This window comes from Telopea speciosissima, unplaced genomic scaffold, assembly GCF_018873765.1.
Source record: "Telopea speciosissima isolate NSW1024214 ecotype Mountain lineage unplaced genomic scaffold, Tspe_v1 Tspe_v1.0086, whole genome shotgun sequence".
Taxonomy (NCBI): Eukaryota; Viridiplantae; Streptophyta; class Magnoliopsida; order Proteales; family Proteaceae; genus Telopea; species Telopea speciosissima.
Genome location: NW_025317422.1, coordinates 35,574 through 62,194, shown reverse-complemented (window position 1 = coordinate 62,194; position 26,621 = coordinate 35,574). Strand labels below are relative to the sequence as shown.

Genomic DNA, 26,621 nt, shown 5'->3' with positions numbered 1-26,621 from the left:
GATCTTCTATATTTCTTTCCTATTGTTCTCTAAATCTGGGTCATTGAGATTCTGCCCTATGGGTTAGTTTCCTAAATCTGTCCCAACAGGTTAGTGGAACGCATCGGGGACCCTTTTTATCATCTATTCACCAAAAAAAGTCAACAACTAGAATGCTGAAAATACAGGAGGAAAAGTCAGATACATGGGCAGCCCATATGATCAAGGCAAGGCCTGGAATTTGATTTGTGATTTGTGGCCAGTAGTGTGGGTCCTGTATCTTTCCAATGGCTGGATTGACCACATTAGCCTTCCATATGGCTTAAATTGAACTGCCCATGCTAAGAAGCTTATCAAGATGATCATTATAGGGGAAAAGAATAGTTCCCCTTTCTGATAGCAAATTATAAGAGGCCTAGTCTGGTATGTGGGCATAGTTATCGCCTTGGGCGCTTAGGCGGGTGCTTTGCCGCCTTGTTGGTGTCGCTTTGATTTTGGACCCTCTCCAACTCCATGGTCGCCTTGCCGCCTTGATAACTATGTTTGTGGGATGGATCTCCCTTTCTAGTTCTTTTGTGTTTTACTTTAGCTAGTTGCCCCCCTAGGTTACATTCTTGCCATTCGTTTGGAATGGGAGGTCCAATTGTACCTTTCTATCATAGTTGTCAATCTATCTGACAAGGCCAAGTTTGATGCGCAAGGTGACTGGTTGCCTTGATTGTCAAGGTGCCTAGACAGCTAGACTAGGACCAAGGGAAAGAGGGGAAAAAGGGAAAGAAGAAGTAATGTAGTCCTAGGTAGGAATAGTCCCACTAGGAGCCAAGGTAATAGGATCACTTAACAAGGCTGGCTGATTGGGACAGCTTAGGCTAATTAGGGTTAAAGTTAGGGTTGTCTTATATGGTAATGATAGGCAGGTGTAGGGAAGTCTAATGGTATAGGTTTTATGATGTTTGAGTGAATGGAAGTAGGTTAGATGAGTTGGGCAGCAAGATAAGGTTATTGGAGACAATTCCTAATGGAGGGAGGGGCAGAATGGGAAATATGAGAATATATTCAAATCAGGCCACAGGAATTAGGCCAAATTTGAATCACTTCCCAAATTAGAGTTAATAGAGGTATGGTGAAAATCTGAGCTCAATCGGATGGCTGGTTTGGTAGATCTCAAAAATCACCTTGTATGTGACCTTCTAGAAGGAAGAAGAATAGTTGCAGAATTTCTTACTTGTTGCAGGTCTTCAATGGCAGCAGCTTTGAAGATGAACAATGGGGTCTCCCGATCTACAAGATGCAAGGAGATAAGTACCAACCCTCCCGATCTTCACGATGCGAGGAGTCGATTGGAGATCCACCAATCCCTTCACCTTGATATTACTCACAAGGCACACTCACGATGGAGCAAAGGCAGCAAGCATAAAGCTGAGCTTTTTATTAAACAAATTCGTGTACAATGCTTGGCCCTCTTAGAACCTTATATAAAAGACTCAAAATTAGACTTAGACTCTAAAAAGGAATGGCCTAACCCAATCCTTAACCTATTAGGCAACTTAAACTAACTCGGAAACTGAAATAGACTCAAAATAGAATCCTAATGACTTAAAACAACTTAAACTACTCAAAATAAAGAAGATTCCCTAGTGGCCAATAGGATATAAGAACCTCTTAGCCAATAAGATAACTTCACTTAAAAGAAAAGAAGATTCCCAAGTAGCCAATAGGATATAAGAACATCTTAGCCAATAGGATCACTTTACTTAAATTAGACCAATTGGACCAATTGGATGCAACCAATTTAAACCGGTTCAATTAAAAACATAAAATAAAAACTAAGTATAGAAATAAAGTAAACTAAGTTAAAGCTCCTACTGAAACCCTAGGCTTAGGGTGGCTTCTTCAATTCGAGGAGGCTAGGATCTGCATCAACTCTCCCCGACTTAGAAACATTCATCTCCGACGAATGGGTGAAATCCATGCAACACTCTGGCAACTTGGGACTGAGCTTGTTGACATCATGAGTGGGAGTCCAAGTACTATACTTGTGTGAAGAAACTCGTCCACGAACCTTGTAATGAGGAGTAGGAATATGGTCTTCAAGTCGTGAGGCCTTCTCTTCGAAGAACCAAGGGGGCATCACAAAGTCAACGTGTTCAACCTCCATAGGGTCTTCAATATTGATAACCTTCTCATTCAGCCCCACCTCTTCAAGAATAGCAACTTTTGTCATTGTCTCCCTGTGAACTGTTCCCAATTACCTCGTCACAATCAACCACATCATCCATGAGAACTGGAGCAATCATATGGACACCTTGAGCACCACCATCCATATCTTCAAGGAAATATTCTAAGTCTTCATCACTATCTGGGGGTAGTGCATATATACCTTGCTCATCATGCCCTTCAGGGGTTTCCTCTGCCTTGGCAGCCACATTAACAAGTCTATGCTTTTGTGGGCATTCGTTGGCATAGTGCCCAAGTTCATTGCAGTGGAAACACTTGTGAGGTGCATTGCTGTCCATGGGAGCTTTACCTTTATGATCAACACGTAGAGGGGCTGTAGGGCGGGAAGAACTACCAACAGAGTATCCTGATCGAGTAGAACCAGCAGTAGAATTTCCAACTCGATTGTGACCAGTGGTAGTAGACTTGAATGCTGAAAAAGTTTTGACAGTACCCTCAGTGGAGGAATCAAATCTTCTATTCCCAGCCAATAATTCTTCAGCCTTCAATGCCTTCTCAAAACAGTCCTTGATGTCCAGAACATCTGCAACTCCCTAGTGCCAACTTAAGACAAACCCAAACCCAAAACCTTAATGGGGGAACATTAGGGTTTTGAGGAAGACTTGATTTACGTGTTGCAGGTCTTCAATGGCAGCAGCTTTGAAGAAACTTGATTGAAGAAGAAGGACCTCCCGATCTACAAGATGCAAGGAGTCGCCGGAGTCCACCAGCTCTAAACCTTGATATGACTCACAAGGGGCCTTGATATGACACACAAGACAGTCTCTGAAGAGAGAAGCAGTAGCAATGGCTACAAGTACAAAGCTAATTTTTATTAATCAAATTCGTGTACCATGCTTGGCCCTCTTAGAACCTTATATAAAAGACTCAAAATTAGACTTAGACTCTAAAAAGGAATGGCCGAACCCAATCCTTAACCTATGGCTGCAAGTACAAAGCTACTTTCCTCTTTGCATGTTAAAGCCTTCAACATGCACCATATCCATTGTTTTAGACAACCAAAATCTGTTGCTAGCAAACGAAAGATAAAATGCTAAGCTGTTTTGACAAAAAAGTACCACTGGGCGCAATCTTAATGAACATGGTTCCAGAAGAAAACTCCCCAAAGTAGCTTTCCAAGCACAAGTAGAAGGCAACTTATTCAAGTTTCTCTTCTCCATATTATTTGATGCTGACCAAGGGAGATGTTTTTTCTTACTTTCAGCACTTCCATCGTATGGTTCAGACCTAGTTCACTGCCACGGTTAAGGTGCTCCGTGGTGATAATGGTCGTGAATACATAGAGGGCTCGTTTCAGTCATACCTTGCTGCCCATGACATTCTACATCAAACCAGTTGTGTTGATACACTTGCTCAGAATGGGGTTGCAGAAAGGAAGAATCAACATCTTTTAGAGGTGGCTCGCTCTCTTATGTTCGAAATGCATGTCCCTCCACAATATTGGAGTGATAACAGAGGCCTTCCTCATCAATCGCATGCCATCTCGTCTGCTTGATGCTCGTTCTTCTCTTAACGTTCTCTAGGGGTCTTCTACATTTCCCATACCTGCTAAGGTCTTTGTCTGCGTCTGCTATGCTCGTGATCATCATTCCCATGGTAAACTTGATCCTCGTGGCCTCCACTGCATTTTTTTGGGTTACTCGGCCACTCAGAAGGGATACAAGTGTTACCATTCTCCTACTCAGCATTGGTTTGTGACGATGGATGTGATTTTTCATGACTCTGTGGTTTACTACTCTGTGACTCCTCTTTAGGGGGAGCCTTCGATTTCTTTGAAAGATGAGTCGCCTCTTGATGTGTCGCCACTGTTAGTTCCAAATACTCAAAGATAGCGGGAGATTGTTACAAAGGACACTACTCAGCCTAGACCAGAGATGCGTGTCTATGTTCGAAAACAGCAGATGCAGATCATTGTGACCATCACACCTACTCTACCTAGTCAATCGCTGCCTCTTGAACCTAATCCAAGTCTTGCTCTAGTTCCCTTCAACAAAGGTGATTCTTCTCCCTCTCCAGTCATTGAATCTTTGGTTGATCCCACACTTGATTTACCTATTGTTGTCCACAAAGTTACTCGGTCTTGCACTATTTACCCCATTGCTCAGGTTGCCTCTTATGTTTCTCTTTCTCCTTCCTACTTCACTATTGTGTCTTCTCTTTCATCTGTTTCTATTCCCGAGAACTGGCAGGATGTTTTTAAGGAGTCACAGTGCAACTATGGTTAAAGAGATGCAGGCTCTAAAGAAAAATGATATGTGGGATCTCGTAAGTCTTCCTCCTCAAAAGCAGATTGTTGGTTGTAAATGGGTCTCCACAGTGTAGCAGAAGGTTGATGGTATGGTTGACCGGTATAAGGCAAGCCTTGTTGCCAAGGGCTTGACATTGACACATGGGACAGATTATTAGGAGACCTTTGCTCAAGTAGCTATGTTAAACATTGTCCGTGTTCTTTTATCCATAGCTATTAATATGGGATGAACAATTGGAAGTCAAGAATGCCTTTCTTCATGGGGAAATTGAAGAAGAGGTAAATATGGATGTTCCACTGGGTTTTGATTCTCCTAAGACTCAGGGAATGGTGTTCGAGCTGAAACGTGACTTATATGGATTGAAGCAGTCACCTCGTGTCTGGTTCGGGAGGTTTCACAAGACTATGGTGTCGATTGGGTACACTCAAAGCAATGCTGACCATACATTGTTCATCAAGCGATCTGCTAGTAAGATTGTTGTTATGATTGTCTACGTTGATGATATACTTGTCACTGATGATGATGTATATGAGATCACTCGCCTTAAAGGCTACCTGGGTACTAAATTTGAAATTAAAGACTTGGGACAGCTTCGTTATTTCCTTGGCATTGAGGTGGCTAGGTCTACTCGAGGTATCTTCTTGTCTCAGAGGAAATATACTCTTAATTTTGTTTGAGATAGGAATTTTGGGCTGTAAACCGGCTGATACTCCTTTTGATGCAAATGTTCATCTCTTGAGCAAAGAAGATGAGCCTATAGATACGGGAAGATATCAGCGTTTGGTTGGCCGATTGATTTATCTTGCTCAAACCCGTTCTGACATTGCTTATGTTGCTAGCTTAGTCAGTCAGTATATGCATGACCCATATTCCACACATATGGAAGCAGTTCATCGTATTCTCAGTTACTTGAAGTTTGCTCCTGCCTGTGGGATCCTTTTCTCTCCTCATCATCATCTTCGAGTTAAGGGTTTTACTGATGCTGATTGGGCTGGCTCTCCTGCTGATCATTGGTCAACCACAGTTTATGGCACCTTTGCGAGTGGTAACCTGGTTACTTGGAGAAGTAAGACGCAGACTGTTGTGGTTCGTTCTAGTGCTGAGTCAGAATTTCGTGCTATGGCACATGGCATTCATGAACTCTTACGGCTCCATGGGCTTCTTCTTGATCTGTCTATTCCTGCTACTCTTCTTATGATGCTCTACTGTGATAGTAAATCCGCCATCAACATTGCCCATAATCCAGTTCAGCATGATAGGACCAAATATATGGATATGATCGTCACTTCATCAAGGAGAAGCTGGAGTCTGGTCTCATTTGTGTTCCCTTTGTCCCTTCTCATGATCAGTTGGTTGATGTATTTACCAAGGGACTTAGTGGTAGGATTTTTCATTCTATTGTTTCCAAGTTGGGCATGTGTGATATCTATGCACCAACTTGAGGGGAAGTGTTGTAAATGGGTACAAGGGTAAAATTATCTATTAGGGCTAAAACTGTCTTGTACCCTATTCTAGATTGTTCTTCTCCATATTATAAATAAAGAGGGCTTGTGTTGTATTAGACACAAGTCATATTTTCCCAATCTCAACAATGTGAAGTGGCTTACAATGGTAATTTCCAGGCTTAGCAAGGAACATTATGTAATGTCTATTAAACAGGTCATATCACCCAAAAGTAGCTTTTTAAAACAAATAAAAAAGAAACTTAGTACAATGAACACACAAAACTCACTTACCGTAGTATTTTCAGGTATTACGAGATATATCCCCTCACGATTATTTAACGGGTCATATGTGTTGCCATCTCCCATTGCGACCTAGTGGTTGCAGGTTCGAGTCGGGATTTACAGCCTCTCTGCAAAGCAAGGGTAAGGCTGCGTACTTATGATCCTTCCCAGACCCTGTAGTGACGGGAGCCTCGTGCACTGGGTATGCCCTTTGTATGTGTTGCCATCTCAACTTAAACCTAACTTGGAACGACTAAATGGCACAAACCCCAGCCAGCAGAACCAAGCTAACATTTGGTTTTCCAAGAGTTACTGCTGGCGTTTCAGTATTTTTTATTTTAAAAAAAGGTTAAAATATGACACCCAACAATGTTTACTTGCTAATAAATATTGACCCGCAGCTTGAAAGAACAGAAAGTCTTAAATCTTATGAATTAAATTCCATAAATTTGTTTCAAAGGACAATATATCTGCCCAAACAGATGTAATGAACTTATGCAACAGTAGTAGAACTAAAAGATGAAAAAAAAATTTCTGAACTGCCCACAGACTGAATGTACTCTGAAAATAGACTGGTAAAGGCTAACATCAGAAATGGTAACAGAGAAACGGTTAACACATAAAAGCACTTGACACAGAATTGACAAAATAATGTACTCTTTTTGCCTTCTCATGCTTTCTTCTGCTTGACTGGAGGAGGGAAAAGAACCCGGAAGACCCAAGCAGCCAGAATTGCTCCAACAAAAGGGCAAATCCAGTAAACATAGAACTGCTCCCATGTGTTGTGGCGGTTGTTCACATATGCCCAACCAAAGGCCTGCATGTATAAAACCTTGCAGTAGTTATATCAAGTTTGGTATCTTCAAAAATCAGAAAATAAAGAAGCATCACAGCAGTACAAAAGCACAGTTCATTAACAAGGTGATTCTTTCTATCCAAAAAGAAAAAAGTTTATGGTGATGTAGTATGGAACATAAAAACTGTTGAGATAAGGCTACGTTACCCACTAGGGGTAACCTAGTCCTAGTTGGCTTTCCTTTCTTATTTTAGTTTGATTAGTTTTTAATTGTTTTTTCCCTGTTTTTCTCCCCTATAGGATTCCTATTTGGGATTCCTAGTTATAGTGGGAATTCCTAGTAGGAATAGGATTGGGGGGGATTCCTATCTTTGCTGTAATTTGTTTTTATTATAAATAAGAGGCTGAGATGATCAATCAGATCATCTAAGCATTAATTCCAAGGCTGTTTACATGGTATCAGAGCCTAATCTGATCTAGGAACAGCTACTCTCGATTTCTGGTTCTCTCCTCTCTCTTATTTCTCAGTTTTTTCTTTTTTTCTTCCTCTCCACCACTCTCGGCCTCTTTCTCTCCATCAGGGCAGCAACTATGAGGTGATAGAATGCAAATTTAGTTGCTGCCCTCAATGTCACCTCATTGAAGATCAAAGAACAGAGGTGTGACCTATTTCTGCCGGCAGGTTTTTTCCATCCTTGGAGATCGAACTATTTTTCAACTGGAGTTTGATTTCTGCACTTATGGAGTTTGGTTCCTGCTATTATTGGTTTGCACCAGTCCTTGTTTGAAGACTACAGCATTGGTTTAGATCCAATTCTGCATCCTTTTCCTGCAATCAGGGTTTCTGCAATCAAATTTTATTCCTAAATTTGGCAAAAATTTAGGGCTTTTTATTGGCTTATTAGAAAGAGCTAATTTTTGGCAGATATCTTCCCTGCTATTAGAGGGAAACTCGACATCAGTTTCAGCCCATTCTGCAGGCTGAAAATTCTGCAATTTCAAAACCCATTATTCACACTCGAATCAGGTTTTTTGAAGATCTGATTTTTACTACTACTTGGCTGAATCATGGGTGACTCAGAGATGACTATTGCTACTTCTGGAGGAGATCAAACAAGGTCTGATTTTCTCCCTTATGCTGCTGCCATCAAGCTTTATGGTACAAACTACTTAATTTGAGCCAGATCATTATCCCTAACAGTGGCTGGAAGGGGACTCACTGGCCATCTTACTGGTACCACCAAACAACTGATGCAAGTTCATCATAGATATTGCCTTATTTCTTTAGAAATAGGCCTAGGGTTGGGTTATATACATGTTGGGCCTTTGTTCCCAAGGGTTTTCTATGTATTAGGCCACGTTAATGAGCCTAAACTAGGGGTACATAGGTTGCATACGGGATTAGCCCAATACTTAGTTTATTTTTATGTTTTCTAATTGAACCGGTTCAAATTGGTTGCATCCAATTGGTTCAATTTAAGTGATCATGTGACTTGGTTAAGTGGTCATGTGACAACTTAAGTGGTCATGTGACAACATAAGTGGTCATGTGATGTAAGTTGGGCTGGATTAGGACTCTATAAGTCCAGCCATGTTTTGAGTCTATTTCCTTTAGTATTTTAGTTTCCTAGTCAATTTAAATTACCTAATAGGTTAGGGATAGGATTAGGCCATTCCTTTTTAGTGTCTAAGTCTATTTTTGAGTCTTCTATATAAGTTTGTAAGGGAGGCCAGCATTGGACACGAATTTGATTAATGAAAAAAGCTTTTGCTTGTTGGCTGCCATTGTTGCTAATCCTATGCTCCTTGTGAGTATGCATCCTTGTGGTACTATCAAGGTGGAAAGGGACTGGTGGAATCCGGTTGACTCCTTACGCCGTGACGGCTGGGAGGATCTTCTTCAAATTCGAAGGTGGCTTTATCCTTTACAACTGTCGAAGCTTGCTATCAGTGGAATCTCCAGTAAGTTTGAAGCCAAAATTCTTCTTCTAATCCTCTAATCCTTTCCCCCAATTGATCCCCTTTATTTTTTGTTTGAATCCCATAAACCCTAACTCCATTAAAGCTCAAAACCTGCAACTCAATTCTGTCCAGAATTGCAGAATTTCAAAACTCATCCAAAGCCTAACCTTTTTATACCATATTGACCCCCTAGACCTGCCCATTAATACCCTATAAACCCCCTTCCCAATATCCACCCAAACCCTAGGAATTGACCTAAATCCTAGTGCTGTCCATTCGAACCAACAGCCCCTTTTGTTATTTGATCCGGTTGTTTGGCTCCTAGTAGATCTCCTACCTATCTAGGACTACATTAACAACCTACTGAAGAAGGGGCTGCTCGTACTGCATGGACTGCCAATGATGCAATGGTAATGTCCTTTATTCTAAACTCTATGACCACTGACCTCTCTAGTCAGTATCTTCTCCTTGACACTGCTACACAAATATGGACAGCTGTCAAGGGCACTTATGGTCGTTCAGGTAGTGGTGCTCAGGTTTATGAAATTAGGAAGACACTCCAAAACACTACTCAGAAGGAGATGTCTGTCACCAAATACTATGCTACCCTCAAGTGTTTATGGCAACAATTGGATCACTATGCTCGGTTTCAGCCTACTACTGCTACTGATATTACTGCCTACCACACCTATGTAGACCAATTCCGTGTCTATGATTTCCTGGCTGGCCTCAATGATGACTATGACCCAATTCGGGTGCAAGTCCTTGGACGGGTTCCTTTCCCTACTCTAAAGGAGACCTTTTCTTATGTTCATAGTGAAGAGACACGCAGGGCTGCCATGATGATTACTCCCAAAGTTGAGAGATCAGCCTTCCAGACTGCTGGTTCCACTCCTATTGCTTCTGCTGACAGTGTTGCTACTTCTACTACTACTACCAAAGAGCCTGTTAAGTGTGAGCATTGTCACAAACTATATCACACTAAGGCTCAGTGTTGGAAATTACATGGGAAGCCAGCTGATTTTGAGGCTAAACGTGGTCGTGCTAAGTCTAAAAACAAAGCCAATCACATTGAAAGTATAGCTCCAACTCCCACTGCTGACATCGGGTTCTCCCAGGAAGAACTCCAGGCTCTACATCGTATGCTGAACACATCTGCTTCCTCTACTACGTCTACTGCCAATTCAGGTTCCTTCTTTGCCCGTACAGGTATTTCCTTTGCTGGTCATTGTGCATCAGTAGCATCCACTCCATGGATCATAGACTCTGGTGCTACTGATCACATGACAGGTTCTTCCAGTCTTTTTAATACATATTCTCCTGCTTCTGGTAAGGATAAAGTTAAAATTGCTGATGGGTCCCTCTCCTCCATCTCAGGGAAAGGATCCATTGGTTGTTCTCCTTCTCTTACACTGTCATCTGTGCAAGGTTCGAGAACTCGCGAGATCTCGCCGAGATCTCGCCGAGTTTCTCGGTTTTGGGCAAAACCGAGTCGAGTTCCTAGTCGGTACAAAAAACTACAATTTCTCGACCGAGATCTCGCCGAGATCTCGAGATCTCGCCGAGATCTCGGTGATATCTCGAAGGTGAAAATCATGGTTTTTTTAGTACAAAAAAACCAATATCTCGCAGAGATCTCGGCGAGATCTCGGTTGGGCCCAAAGATGCTAGTTAGTTGTATTTAGCCCAATTTTCACCCAAAAACCATTTCCAACATAAGAGAGAGCAGAACGTGTTCTTAGGCTCTAAACCAAGGGGAAAAAAACCTCTCCTTCAAATTTCTTCTTCTTTCTTTCGATTGTTGGATGGAATGCACTGTTTGGAGTTAGATTGAAGTGCCAAAGTGAAGATTCAAGTGCCAATTTGGAGCATCATCACCTATTTGCAAGATTTCAAAGGTGTTTTCTATTTCTTCCCCAAATCTATTTTTTCCAAAAAAAAATTTTGTAATCCTTGTTAGATTCATGTGGTTTTAATATATGTTGAACATCTTTGCCCGATCTATCACTTCATGGAGTCGGATTTTTTTTTCAGTTAATAAATTATTTATTATAATTTCTGGAAAAATAAATGATTTATTTGAAAAAAGAAAATGAAAAAAATAGGATGAATAGTGATTGTTTGAAAATGATTTTGATATATGTTAAACTACTTGGGATGCTCTACAGCCCCATGGATTAGAACATCTTTGCCCTAATTAGAATGTTTTGATTGCTAATTTGCTATGTTTTACTAAATTATATATAGATTATGTTGTTTTAGACTTTTAGTACGACTCGTCGCCTACCAACCTATGGTCCAAAGTGAAACTCATATTTGGACTTGTTTTTTGGCAAATCTGGGCATGCCATTGTGTTTAAATGGCCTGAAATAGGCTGGATACCAAGTTTCAGACCCAAAATATGTGTACAACCCACCGAGTTGGGGGTCCGAGTCCAAAAAAAAAAAATTGCACCAACTCGCCGAGATCTCGGCGAGATCTCGGCTCGACTCGGTTTCTGGCCTAGCCGAGATGCCACCGAGACCCGAGTTCTCGAACCTTGCATCTGTGTTGCATATTCCCAAATTTACAACTAACCTTCTTTCCATTAGCAGTATCACTAAATCCCTGAATTGTAAAGTAACTTTTTTTCCCACTCACTGTGTCTTTCAGGAACTGGACTCGGGGAAGACAATTGGATCTGGTAAAGTGCATGGTGGATTGTACCTACTTGATGGCAATCCTAAACATACTCAGACTTTACCTTCGGCATCTTTCTCCTCTGACTTACATAAATGGCACTCTAGACTAGGCCATCCCCCCTTAGGTACTTTATCCAATTTATTTCCTGCATTAGTTAAAGACTGTAATAGGAAGACTTTTTTTGTGAGCCTTGTGTCTTGGCTAAACAGACACGTTCAACTTACCCTATTTCTAATAAAAGATCCTCTTCCTTATTCCATATTGTTCATACTGATGTGTGGGAGCCTAGTAGGAAAGCTACCCTGACTGGCCATCGGTGGTATGTCACTTTTATTGACTGCTATTCTAGGTTCACTTGGGTATACCTTATGCACACAAAAAGTGTAGTTTTTTTATGTTTTCAGCACTTTCATCAAATGATTAAGACCCAATTTAATGCCACTCTTCAAATTTTAAGGAGTGACAATGGGAAAGAGTATATGGAAGGTCAGTTCCAAAAATACCTTACTGCACATGGAATCCTCCATCAGATCAACTGTGTCGATACTCCAGCCCAAAATGGTGTGGCTGAGAGAAAAAACCACCACCTCTTCGAGGTGGCTAGGGCTCTTATGTTTGCTCGCAATATCCCTTCCCTTTATTGGGGGGATGCTGTCCTTACTACAGCCTATTTAATTAATAGGTTGCTCAGTCGTGTTCTTGTTTCGCAAGCCCCTATTGAGCTATTACTTGGCTCTTTTTCCTTTATAGTCCCACCTAAAGTTTTTGGCTGCGTTTGTTATGCCAGCGATACAAGGTCCCCTGGTAAACTTGACCAACGTGGCCTCCGCTGCATTTTCTTGGGATACTCTGCTACCCAAAAAGGGTACAAATGTTATTACCCTCCATCCCGCAGGACTTTTGTCAGCATAGATGTTGTCTTTCATGAAAATGTTCCATATTATGTGTCCCCACCTCTTCAGGGGGAGAATGTTAGTAAAGATGTGCTGACTATTGACTCTCCACCTCCACTTCAGTCTGTTTACCATGAGTCTGAACCAGTTCGGCCTGCCCCTGGTACTCCCCCTGAGTCAGGGGGAGAGGTTCCTATACAGGGGGAGACCATTTCTATTCAGCGGGAGCAAGCTACCCCGGTCCAGACTCTTGTCCGGAGGACTATTAGTGAATTTCAGAGGAGGATTGATGCCAGTAATATGAAGACCTATGCAAGGAAACATAAGCAGGTCCAATCAACTGTTGCTCTAGTACCCATCCAATTGCCGAACCCATATCCAGAACCTGCCTCTCCACCTGGTAATGTTCCTGATTTACCTATTGCTCTTCGCAAAGGTGTCAAATCTTGCACTCAGCATCCGATATCTCATGTTGTTTCTTATGATTCCCTTTCCCCATCCTTTTGTGCCTTTGTTTCCTCTCTTTCTTCTGTTCGTATTCCTAACAATTGGCAGGAAGCTTTATCAGACAAAAAGTGGAAGGTAGCTATGATGGAAGAAATGGAAGCCCTGAAAAAAAATAACACATGGGAGTTTGTGGTTCTTCCACCTGGGAAGAAAACCGTTGGATGCAAATGGGTGTTTGTGGTGAAACAGAAGGTGGATGGCACTGTGGATAGGTATAAGGCACGACTCGTGGCCAAAGGGTTCATTCAGACATACGGCATTGATTACCAGGAAACTTTCGCACCTGTTGCCAAGTTAAATACTGTTCGTGTGTTATTATCTTGTGCAGTCAACCTTGGATGGGATTTGGAGCAGCTAGATGTAAAAAATGCCTTCCTAAATGGAACACTGGATGAGGAGGTGTATATGGACATTCCACCAGGATTCTCTTGTGACAGAAACCAAGGAAAAGTACGTAAATTAAAGCGTGCACTTTATGGGCCGAAGCAGTCACCTCGAGCATGGTTTGGGCGATTCCACAAGGCCATGATTTCTGTGGGCTATAAGCAGAGTAATGCTGATCACACACTCTTTATAAAGAGGGTTGGTGAAAAACTCACTGTTCTTATAGTCTACATTGATGATATAGTGGTTACTGCCAATGATGGTGATGAGATCAGACTGTTGAAGACCTTCCTTGGACAAGAATTTGAGATCAAGGATCTAGGGAAACTATGATACTTTCTTGGGATTGAAGTAGCCAGATCTTCTAAAGGCATTTTTCTCTCCCAGAGGAAGTATGTCCTAGATTTATTGGTTGAGACTGGGTTGCTTGGCTGTCATCCTTCAGATACTCCTATGGACCCTACTGTTCGACTCAAGGAGAAAGAGGGTGAGCTTGTTGATAAAGGCCGGTACCAAAGACTTGTAGGGAAGCTGATTTATCTTTCACACACTCGTCCTGACATTGCTGTCGCCGTGAGTACTGTGAGCCAGTTTATGCATGATCCCTACTCTTCACATATGGAGGCTGTTCTTCGTATCTTGCACTATTTGAAGTCAGCTCCTGGAAAATGAATTCTTTTGTCTACACATGGTCATCTACGGATTGAAGCATACACTGATGCTGATTGGGCTGGTTCTACAGATCGCAAGTCTATTTCTGGGTATTGCTCCTTTGTAGGTGGAAATCTTGTCACGTGGCGTAGTAAGAAGCAAAATGTTGTTGCTCGTTCTAGTGCCGAAGCTGAGTTTCGAGCTATGGCACAAGGGATTTGTGAGTTACTCTGGCTTAAAGGGCTGCTACAAGATCTTGGTGTTCCTATTCGTCTTCCTATGATGTTGTACTGTGACAACAAGGCTGCAATCAGCATCGCACATAACCCAGTACAGCATGATCGTACCAAGCATGTTGGTGGATAGGCATTTCATCAAAGAGAAGTTAGAAGAAGGGTTGATTTGCATTCCCTTTGTGACGTCTACTGATCAACTTGCAGATATCTTCACTAAGGGATTGTCTGGGAAGCTGTTTCATCCCAATCTAGTCAAGTTGGGAATGATCGACATCTTTGCTCCAACTTGAGGGGGAGTGTTGAGATAACGCTACGTTACCCACTAGGGGTAACCTAGTCCTAGTTGGCTTTCCTTTCTTATTTTAGTTTGATTAGTTTTTAATTGTTTTTTCCCTGTTTTTCTCCCCTATACGATTCCTATTTGGGATTCCTAGTTATAGTGGGAATTCCTAGTAGGAATAGGATTGGGGGGGATTCCTATCTTTGCTGTAATTTGTTTTTATTATAAATAAGAGGTTGGGATGATCGATCAGATCATCTAAGCATTAATTCCAAGGCTGTTTACAAAAACATTCCATTTTTGTTTGACATAGCAGAATTTTTCAAGATCCAACAGTCACAAAAACTTCCGCCCAATGTGATTCAAGTCCAAAAAGCTTATCAGAATACTCAATCCAGTTGTTTACTTTGGTTGGTGTTGAAGAAAAGTTCTCATGGTTTATAATTGATAATTTGATATATGAACTGCTACACAAGTAAGAATAATGCTGCTCAGTTGGGACGACAACAATCAGTAGATGTATCCAATTTATTAATATACAAAATTCCGAATTCTGTAGAATAAATATTAAGCATGAAATGAAAAACAACAAGAAAGCTACTAAGCTGTCCAAACTCATGGCAATTTTTACATGAAAATAAGATAATGATCGGATCCAGCTGAACAATTTGTAAGCCAATGGCTCGAGAAAAGAAAGGGCCAGTCACAAGCAGCATTCAAAAGGATGGTGCAGTGAAAATGGTAAACAGAGCTATCCAGTGATGCATACATGTGACAACTTAGGCTTTGTATGGAAACGTTCTTTTTTAGTGTTTCTGGTGTTTTTTCGTTTTTTTTTTTTTTTTTTAACAGAAACACGCTAAAATCTGAGTGGTATGCCTGGTTCGATTTTTTGTTTTTTTTAAACGAACCGGACACTTGGCACACTTTTAGCACACATTTGCAAAACACCAAAGTGGTGTTTCTCACTTGGTAGAAACACTTCACCAATTTTCGGAGAAACACAAGTCCGAATTAAGTTAATGAGGGCAAAACTGGAACTTGTCATCTAAACATAACAATATTGGTTTTTTACCCTAAAAACTCACAATTGTCGCTCTTCTTCGCTTGACCTCTGCAAATCCGAGAAAACCTCTAGCGCGAAGAGAAGCGCAATCAACCTTTGCAACTCTCCATCCCACTCAACCTTTGTCGCAGAATAAAGTTCCTCAACTTCATTCTTCCGGTGAGTGCATCCTCCCTTCCTCCGGTAAGTTTTGTGTTTTTTTGTTTTCGTTTTTCATTTTCCTTTTCTTCTGCTTGTCTTTCTTCTTGGGTTTTTTTTTTTCCCTTCTTTCTTCTTCTCCGCATCTCTTCCTACTTGTTGTTTAAAAAGAAGAAAAGAAATCGAAGAGAAGGAGAAGAATCTACCTCATCTTCTGGCAACAAATGCATGAAAAAATTCTGGTTATAAGTCTCAATTTTCGATTGGCTCGTCAGAATCATCTGAAACTCTCAAGGTTTGTTCTTCTATTCCTGATCTTGACTCGACAGTAATCTTGGACTTGTTGATTTTCTTTATTTGAACCTTTAAACAAGTATAATCGGGAGGTCAGGTTTCATTACTGATTTGTATGCTGTGTTTACATATCTGAACCTGAGTTGGGCATTATTGTGGAGGTTACAAGGAAGAGAATATTCTGTTATACGCTGCTGGATAGTATACTAATTTGGTATATCCTACAGTAATCTGCTTAGAGTTATTCTCTATTGGGTTGTATTGTGAGGCTAAATCATCCTAGATTTGGCTTTGCATTAGACTAGAAAGAGAAATTTCAATGGAAGTGGTGAACCATTTTCTTGGTTGCACAATGCTGTCTCACTTTTGTTGGGATTGGAATGGTTTATTTGGATTGAGTCAATGTATGACTCAATCTCAAGTCCTAGTAGTGTTATGGTTCATTTTTATTAATATTGAGTTTGATGCTACTTAGATACTACAGCAACAGAAAATCATCACTACCAATAACTTAAAACAAACACAGCTAAAGAAACATACTATCAGGTGAGCCAAAACCCTTTCAAAAAGAAGAAGGAAAAAGAGAGAGAGAGATCCAACGATCAGGCTCTTCAACAAAACAAACCAGGGGTTGAGATAAGAAAATCCTCTGTTTTTTGGTCTAGAATTGATTCACATATCTGCAGAATTAGTGGCAACCAAATAAAAGTTCCAAATTATGTGTGTGTTAGAATTGGTGGGCAAAACTTGTATATCAAAACATGATTCTGGAATTCCAAGAATTGAGCTTTTATAGAAAGGAACAAATCATGAAGGAGTGTTGGTGGACCTCTTGCTTGTAAATTTTGTAGGTAACTCGGGTAGGTTTTTTGCCCAAAATAAAGTGTTAGATAATGTTGTTCTTTGGCTCTATTCTACAGATTTTGAGTTAGTATTGGGTAAGAATGATGTTATGGTTATATGTTGAGTTTAGGTTTGAAGAAAATAGGTGATTTTTATGAAGGCATGCCCTTTGCATGATCTCTTTAACCCACAAAAATCACTACCAGTAGATCTTACTTGCTGTTAAAATCATACTACTAGATCTCCTTAACCATGTTATTTTGATTATGATTAGAAAAGATTATGGTTATCAAATCAGAATTGGAGGAAAATGAAATCAGAAGTGTCTAACAAAGATTCTTTTTACTGTTTAAGGTTATTTTACTTGAGACGAAGAGGGATGATCATGAGTCTGTTGATGAGTCTAGCTCAGCTGATGGGATAGATGAGATACTCAGCACTCGACCCGAACTTACTCACACACCGGCTCGAAGCCAACCTCCAACTCACAGGCATGATAGGTCTCCTAATACGAAGAGAAGGAAGAACAGATCCGGTGATTGAACACTGGTCCGGTGATTGAACACTGGTCGTGAAGGCCATTCAAGACATGATCATATTAATTGTTCTTGTTTATGTTTTATTTCAACTCTATAATTCAGTTGTAATAACTTGTTTAAACTTATGGTTGTACTGCCTAAATAAATTTAAGTAGTTTTTAATTGTGATGTTTGCCTTTTTTTTTTTTTTTGCTAAAAAACCATAAGTATAAAAAGCCATGGTGTAGGTGGCAATTATGTAATTTTTGGTAAACCACAGAGAAACACATAAAAGTGTGTCGGACCCAAAAACGCTAAAAAAAAACAGAAACGTTACCATACAGAGCCTTAGTCACCAGGAGAATGAAGGGTAAGTTAATGGCAGCAAAATAAAGGGAACTACTTACATTGGCAGGATTCATAGACGGTCCAGTGTAACTAGATCCTGCAACAATCAGTGCAACAGTCGACGTAGCAAGCATCGAAACCTTTAAAAGTGGGTTGTTCGGACCTTTGAACACTATATATAAGACGGCAAAACTGATAATGAAGGTCAAGACCCCCTCGGCGATGGCCCCAGTGTGCAAGTCGACTTTCAGTGAAGGCCCACCAAGCATGTGTTTGTACTCCGGCGGCATCAGTTCTATAATTGCCAAGGTACCGCCCACTGCCCCAATTGCCTGTTCACATTCACCAGAAAGGTAACCTTTATTTGCGATTTTTCAACTGTTCAATCTTTTCCGCTCCACATGAACGCAAATCTGCGTCTAAAATTATTAAAATTTTGCTTCGTGAAACATCCATCCCTCCCCAACCCTCTCTCAAAAAAAAAAAAATCTTTCTACCTTAAAGGTAGACATTCAAGGAAAGAGCAAAGGGAATTCAGAACAAAAAGAATCAAATCCATTGCCCATAGAGAGTCCAAATGAATATCAAATCCCAAACCCCAAATATCCACCTGGGACAGGCTCTCAGCGGAAGCAAAAGAAGCAGCAATATCAATGCCCAAACAGCAGGAAATGAAATCAGGAAAGGAAAGAAAAGAGAGAAGACAAAGGAGTCGCAAAATGAAAATGAAAGCAAACCTGAGCAGGGAAGCGCAAGGCCATTGAGATAAGGTTGTCATCACCGATGCCGGCGGCGTAGAAAGAAGCAGTGCCAGTGGGATTGAAGCTGGCGCCACCCCTGGCGTCGCTAAGCAAGGTTAAGACAAAGACTTGTAAGGCAATGAGGCAGGTGGTGATGACGAGGCCGGACGCATTGCTTTGGAATCCTAGCGCATTTTGGATAATGGAGGTGGCGATCCCGAGTGTGGACGCGCAGAGCGTCCATATGAAAGTTAACACCGCATCACCGATAGCTACCTTGACCACGGATCTTTATCACCTCCAATTTGCTGACCGGCCCAGTTCCCCAGTTCCTCTAACAAAGGGGGGCTGAAATGACCTCTCTACCCATGCCCAAACACCCTGCCCGGGTGGGGTCCACCATCCCCCTATTAGAGGAACTGGGGAACTGGGCCGGTCAGTAAACTGGAGGTGATAATTTTCTCCTTGACCACACCCATCCCTCTTCTTCTCCCTTTCTATTTAATAAATTATACTTCGTATTCTTCTTCTTCTTCTTCTTCTTATCATGCGAGAAAAAGAAAAAACAAACTATTCTTCCATTAGTAAATAGGGTTTTGTTAATCCATTTTATCATCATTCATCGTTTTTACTTATTTTATGTTCTTAATTATTATTTTATTAATTAACTCAATTGATGTATTGGTTAATATTCGAGTGAGAGGTAGCGATTTCTATTCGGATTTTTTCGATTCCTATTTAATTTAGAATCGTCAATTTTACGTTGCAAATTAAAATCGAACCGAATAGAGAACTTATGAAATCAAAACTGGATCATTTTTATGCGGCACAGTTTGGTTCAAATCATAAATGATTGACTCTGATTCCAGTATTCGATTTTGGTTTCATTTTACGACCCTTAACCAATAAGAGGATGGTCATTTTGCCCCTTTTGTGTGTGGGTGCAGGGAATTCAGCTTGGCAGCGTTCTTTTTCCCATCTTCGTTCATTTTTTTTTTTTTTTGTAAACATTTTAGGTCACTCGTTAGCATAAATTGAGAGAGAGAGAGAGAGAGAGAGACGAAGCGGCAAAGATGACGGTGATGAATTGCTTCGATGTGAGGAATTTTCCGTGGAATCAATTCTTTTCTCCTTCTCCTCCTTATTCTTCCTTCTCTGTTCTTTCGTCATCAGCATCACTGCTATTCTCGGTGGTTGTGTTTCCGAACACGAAGAAGCAGAAGCCACCCAATCCCTTCTTTTCAACCGGACCGAGTGCTATTCGAGCTATGGTTCGGGACGATTCGGAAGGGGAGAGCGTTAATGGTTCCAGCACCAATGGCACTATCAACACCAATGATAATAATAGTTATGCAAGTGGAATGACAATGACAGCGAAAGGGTCGGGAACGACGGCCAGGGGACGTAGATTACTCAAACTCAGAGAGGAGAAGAGAAAGCGCGAATATAATCGTCTCCATAATTATCCCACCTGGGCCAAGTAATTGTAAAAAAAATCATCTCCTTTCTTTAACTCATCTTCTCTCTCTCTCTCTCTCACTCACTCGTATCTCGTGTCTAACCACTCGGACGTTGTCGGGGTTTGGTGGCAGAATCCTGGAGACTGCTTGCAGAGAAGACGAGGAGCTTCGAGTCGTGCTCGGCGATAGCATCGGAAACCCTGAACTCATGAGAAAAAGGGTATGTTTCAATTTCTCTGTCTTAGTTACTTATGGTCTAAATTTCTCATCTTATGTGGTTTAGGTAAGAGAGGATTTTTGTTCCCAAACACTGTCCTTAGCGGAGAATAAAACCATGAACCTTAAAGAAGTAAAGCTTTGACAGGTCGCAGACAGGGTTCGAAAGAAAGGTCGTGATTTTCGCAAGTCCAAAACGGGTTCCGTTCTTGCCTTCAAAGTCAGCTTTAGAGAGTAAGCTGGCACTTCACTTGTTTTTCCCTATCTTTAAGCAGATCCGGAGGATTCCTTATTATTAAGAATGCCATTATTCTATGGATTGCATCTCTCATCATTTTCTCTTGTTGTTGTTAGTTTATGATGAAGTTTAACACTTAATTTTATTTTGATCAATAACAAAAATATTTAGGTAAATGAAAAAATATAATGGTACAGAGCATTGGCCGGAATAGAAAACAACTATTAAGAGAAAGCACACACACATACATGAAATGAGAGAAAGCAAATATCACGTTGGCTATACAATCACTGGAAGCTCTCACCACCAGTCAACCCAGGGTTAGCTTTTTGATGCTTCATACATTGACTTTCAATTAGTTGACCCCATATAGTTGGGATAAGGCTGAGTTCATTTGAGTTCTACCCTGACTCTTAATTAATTAATTTTTTGTTTGTGGCGTTAGGTTGTGTATATTAAAATTATGATTAGCTTGAAAGGGCTGAAAACTAATTAGCTTGCAGTACTTGACAAATGGTAGTAATGGTCATGTTATGAAGTGATTTTTATTTGGCCCATTGTTATAATTAATTTTAGATACGTCCAAAACTATTTAATGTTTGAAATAATATCTGTAGTTTCTGGCTGCAGTTTCAATCCCATCGATTCCTTCATATGGTTTGAACTATATGGATCTCCATCTGACCGTGATGTTGACATCATTGGTAGTGTAAGTTGCTGATTTCATTCTTTCCCTTTTTTTTCCCTTCCCCCCCCCCCTTTTTTTTTTCCCTTTGTCCACAATAGCTACTGTTTTTTGGATTTCCTGGTTTTAGGAACTAAATAATTATGCAGGTTATTCAGTCATGGTATGTCATGGGGCGTTTGGGAGCATTTAACTCTTCTAATTTGCAGGTCTGTGAATATTTCTCTTTCTGTCATCTTTGAAAAACTTGGAATCCTAGTTTTTATAATTTTTAGAGAAGACAATTAATCAGCAATTCTTCCAAAATCATAGTTGCTTTGCTCCTTCATTGAAATTAGAGCACCCAAATACCAGAAGTACCGCAGTGACTTCTAACCGCTGACTATAGATTGAGTGCCACTTTTAAACCCTGCCATTAGCATTGCCACGCACTTGTACTCCACAGATAAATGAAGTGCATTATTTTGCACGTGAAAATGAAGCTAGCATCTGCTTTAGTGATGACTATCTTCGCTCCAAATTTGATTGATTGGTTGTAGAGTGGTGCTGCTATAATTGCTAGCATATTTTTTTTTTAAATATATTTTTAGATGCAAAGATACTCATTTAATTATGGGAGTGTCTAAATGACACCTCTTAAGTATTTTGAACTTGACACCTTCTTTTTAGTTGCCCCTTGTAATATTCTCAAAAGATCTTTAAGTTAAGGGTATAAAAGAGTTTCCAAAAACAATTTGAAAATGACATATCATTGTCATTGTCATACATATTTTTCGATTATACATGTGAAATGACAATATTTATCCTTCATTGGAAAAATTATATGTTATACTAAATGGCCAAAACAATAAGGTCACAAATTATTTGATAACTTGAGGGTATCGATAAGAAAATCCCTTAGAATTACACCATATTATGTAACTGAGTCAAGTCAAGCAGACTCGACAGTCCAATCCCTTGATCAAGTTGACATCCACCCCAGCCTTAACAATATTTGATTCTCGTCCTCCTACTGTTAATGGAACAAACTGACATTTGCATATTATGCACTGCAGTTGGCAAATACATCCATGGAGTATAATCCTCCCTATGATACAGATAAAGGATTCAAAGTGATGCCATCATCATTCCACGATATTGGTGATGTGGAATTTCAGGACAACTGGGGCCGGGTTTGGTAGGAGTCTTGACTATACCATTGCTTTCATAATGGAAAAGTTGTGCTCTTCTAAATATTAATGCATACAAAGAGCTAACAGATTTGGACTTGTCCAACAGGGTAGACCTTGGGACATCTGATTTCTTTGCAGTTGATGTACTCCTCAATTGCTTAACTGTATTGAGCTCTGAGTAAGTATACAAGGAATGATGTTGATTGTTGGAGAAGATAACTACCTTTTTATGGCTTTGAAACTAGTTTTTGGAGTTTGATAACCTGTCATCACTATTTTCTCCCCATTGATCATAAATTTGCTTTTTGACTTTGTGACAGATATATAGGTATTCAACAGGTGGTTTTTGGTGGTCGGCGCATGGGTGATTGGGAAGAAGGTATGACGAGTCCTGAGTTCGGATACAAGTACTTCAAGATCTGAAGAGAGAATGGATGTAGATTTATTACTTTTTCCATGCCTATGCGTATGTGGAAGGAGCACCTCAAAAACGAAACCTCTTGAACACCCAGATGAAGTTTTTTATTTCTCTATCGTGTGCTTGACCTTTGATAAATGTGGTAAAGGGTTCAACAAGTTAATCCACAATAAATGAGATCATGCAACATTGAATAGCTGATTCTTCAGCAAGTCAAGCAATTCCAGTTGGGGGATTAGAATCCTTACCTTGCTAAAATTTTACCTTTGCTTAAGAGCACCCACCGTCCTAAAACTGAAAGAATGTAAGCTTTCTAAAACATTGGAGAAATGTTAATTATCCTTTACCTGTTTCTTTCCTGATTTTCGTTTTTGCTCCTTCCTCTTGTAAACTTCGTTTGTTCTAACACTGCAATAATATCAATGATTGAATCAATACAAGATCTAATCTCTGTTAGCTCCAATACATCTATGTTAAAACAAGGTTTTAAATCCTACTTTGGGAGTTCGGACTAATTTCTTAGAAGCTATGCCAGTCAAAAACCTGATGAAGGCTATTATTTTATCCCCCCACCTTAAGGAAGAGTGACAAAATCTGGCTCCCTAATGGGACTCTTGTAGCCTACTCCTTGTGGCAAGCTAGGAATCGCCTGCTTATGAACAAACTGTATGTGAAACCTCAATCTTATATTTGACTAGTTTGCAGAATTGAGCAATTACCTGCCCAGCCTGTGACATCTGATTTGAGGCCGCTTAACCCATATATATGGCCTAGACTATCTTAGGAAAATAGCTTCGATGATACATATCTGATCATCTCTGATCATAGTCTTTTATCTGGTGATGCTAGATGGTGTGCTATTTTGTTCTCTCCAGGTTCAAATCAAATCCATGCCAAAGTCAGAGATGGATGTGCACCTGTGCACTCAAAGCAGAACTAAAGGGTATGCAGGTGGCTTTTGATCTGGTCAGGGACAACAGTGAACTTGCTCTCAGATGTGTTTGATTTGCTTGAAGTTATTTCCCCTTTTTTTATTTGCTCTGCTATTTTAAGAACTTAAAAATTGTTTGTAGGTTATCTCACTGAAGTAGAATGCATACGGAGCTAGCAGATCGATTAGCCCACAAATAAAACACGGAAAAACTATTTATGGATATTGTAATTAACATTGAATCCCTGTTATCTTTCGTTTTAATATGAGGTTTATGGTTTACATAAAAATAAAATCCTATCAATTTCAACCAAGTAGCTTCTGCTACTCTGCGAGCAGTACAAATACCAAAGACCATGCAACTACTGAACAGTCAACAGCGTGCACCCAATTCCATCAATTTGGTTTTTTTTTTGGTGTGAGCTAGCTGGGCTTTATCCACAATGATATCTCCCGCATCATCTCAACAAAGTGTCTGCCTTTTTCTTCAATGTGACACGTTTTTCTCCCATCATTTTCCCTAATCCAATCATCCTTTCTCTTCTCCCTAATTTCCTTGGTGTTGTATCCTCATCTACGTGAATCTGTTCGTCAGTCCCTATCGATGATATTATGGGTTGACAGTCTGGGCTGTTTGGTCTGTTCTGGACACAACTCTCTTGTGATTCATTCCTTAATAGTGGGGTCCTCAACTCTTGCGGGGAGTGACTGCAGGTGAATTGATAGGTGGAATTTGATGGGGCTCGTTCAAGTTGAGATGATGCTGACTCAGACGAGGAGGTTTTTTTTTTTTTTTTCGATCAAAGAAGGCGGAGAAACGCCTCTGCCACGCGCTTTATTTAAAGAACCTAAAAAAGCTTTTCCTGCTATTAAGAATAGCAGGGTTTACAAGTAAGGCCGGTGGGTCAACCCACCAAACTTTAGACAGACCAACCAAAGAAGCTCCTTTAGCAAGTACGTGAGCTTCATCGTTACTAGAACGGGGCACAAACCTAAACATTACACTTGAAAAGCCATGGCATAATGCCAAAATATCCTGAACTATTACATTAGTCGCCCAATCCAGAGCCTTGAAAGTATTGTTCAAGCAATTGATAAGGCCAGGAGAGTCAAAGTAGCAGCAAAGATGCTGTAAGAAGAGACTTCTAGCCAGCAATAAACCGTCCCGAAGAGCCTCGGCCTCCATAGGTAGAGCAGATAGGCTACAGCTAGTCTTGCTTTTGGCAACCACAAACTCCTGACGATCACCTCGAATGATAACACCCCTGCCACCACAAGAAGAATTAGTTTTCCAAGTTCCATTAGAGTACACAGACCAGCATGAGGCTGGTACGGGGGGATGAGTAGTCAGGGGAGCGGGGGCAGCATGATAATTGCACTGGTTTAAGTTTCAAGCAAAACCCGCCCTCCATTGCAAATTGATAAGCACCCGGGATGACAGCGTAAGGTGAGATGTTAGTATGCGAAAAGACCACACTGTTTCTGGCTTTCCAGATATGCCAAATCAAAGATATCGACTGAAAAATAGCATCATCAGAGGAAGGAAACTGATCAACCACTGCAAGAAACTGCTGGGTTACTTCAGTCATTGATTTCCCCTGAATGCTAAGGGTGTCAAAGCGAAAAGAGGACAGCCTCTAGCAAGTGGCCGCAAAATCACAATGAAACAGGGCATGTACAACCGTTTCTTCATTGTTTAAGCAGATGGGACATAAGTGGCTAGGTGATATGCGCCTATCATAAAGCAAGTGGTTCACCGCTATTAAATCTGAACAACACTTCCAGAGAAAGACTTTTAGTTTGGGAGTAACTTTCCAAGTATTCCATGGCCCGAGGGGGAGAAGGAATAGCTCCAATGAGGGAATTAGAATCCATACCTGCAGTCGCAACGCCATGAGTGAGACTGGTCAAAGCTATCTCAGTTAAAGGTACTGAACTTATTGCTTGCTTTGGCCGTGGTCTCGCTGACTGATTTAAGACCAACGGACGGGGGGCTCAGCTAGGGTATCAAGCTCAGACAGAGTATTAGACCCAGTCAGAGCCAATGGCCCAAATAACAGATCAGCCCCAATAGGGGGGAAAGGTCCAAATATAGGATTAGATCCAAACTAGTTTTCAATTCCAGTGGAGTTAGGGGCCTCCTTGTTTAAGTCAGGGGGTTCCGATTTTGTCTCAAAGGACCCACACTGGTGCTTGGTGGACCAACTTGGCAAGACAATGTCATCAGCATCATTAGTTCTCCGGCCAGAGAGGGATAATTTCGATGACATCAGTCCCTTAGTGACACGCTTTAAGTTCCGAGCACCTCCCAATAAGGCCACCTGCACTCCTCTAGGTCCAAATTGCATGAAGTCAACAGTGTTGGGACGAAGGTAGCTGCGAACTAATTCACTCAGATTGTAGCTCCAATCCTCAAGTTGATCTGGTTGAACAGTCCGACGAGGTTTGTCTCCCCCATTTGATGAGTATAAACATTCAAAAGCCCGTTCTCGTTCAATGATAATGGTTTTCGCCATTAGCCTTAGTTGCAGTGCCACCGGGGGGCGTTTAACAGAGCTTCCAAGCTTACGCCATTCTTCGAACATAGGAGCAAAACATTTTTGCCGGCATTCATCCTCAAGCTGGTGGAATAAGGTTGATCGGGATCCTGATTCCTCAGAGTTTTTTGTCGGACAGTTCCTCTGGTCATGGCCGATAATACCACAGAAGAAACAGAATGAAGGCACCTTCGCATAAGCAATCTCAACCCAGTAAGGGTTCAGTCCCTCTCGATTGATGCGTATACCCACTCTCAGTGGGATATCAGTACAAATAGACACACGAATTGCGAAAGATCGGCCAAAATCCCTTAGTCCCACAGGTAGGCAGACATCATGGAAGATCCCCATCTTACATGCAATTTACTCTGCTATAGCACGAGTGTGTAGATGCATTGGAAGTCCATACAAGTGCATCCAGAGCTCCATCCA

General features: G+C 40.8%; 2 protein-coding genes and 1 long non-coding RNA gene across 3 annotated transcripts; 2 read left to right on the top strand and 1 right to left on the bottom strand.

Moving 5' to 3' along the window:
* Positions 1-6,595: 6,595 nt before the first annotated feature.
* LOC122647601 (aquaporin SIP1-1-like) lies at positions 6,596-19,349 on the bottom strand. The gene is made up of 4 exons (XM_043840957.1): positions 19,342-19,349; positions 18,530-18,821; positions 17,852-18,124; positions 6,596-7,010 (listed from the first exon to the last, which is right to left on the bottom strand). Exons 1-4 carry the CDS (start codon positions 19,347-19,349, stop codon positions 6,864-6,866), a joined length of 720 nt encoding a protein of 239 aa, XP_043696892.1. The 3' UTR covers positions 6,596-6,863.
* Positions 19,350-19,591: 242 nt separating this feature from the next.
* LOC122647604 lies at positions 19,592-22,928 on the top strand. The gene is made up of 8 exons (XM_043840961.1): positions 19,592-20,012; positions 20,125-20,212; positions 20,357-20,442; positions 21,077-21,155; positions 21,281-21,340; positions 22,187-22,308; positions 22,410-22,481; positions 22,624-22,928. Exons 1-8 carry the CDS (start codon positions 19,606-19,608, stop codon positions 22,724-22,726), a joined length of 1,017 nt encoding a protein of 338 aa, XP_043696896.1. The 5' UTR covers positions 19,592-19,605; the 3' UTR covers positions 22,727-22,928.
* A 520-nt stretch (positions 22,929-23,448) lies between these two features.
* Positions 23,449-23,966, top strand: LOC122647606. Its single transcript, XR_006330935.1, has 2 exons — positions 23,449-23,596; positions 23,813-23,966. It is a non-coding gene; the product is annotated as an uncharacterized LOC122647606 (long non-coding RNA).
* The last annotated feature ends 2,655 nt before the right edge of the window (positions 23,967-26,621 follow it).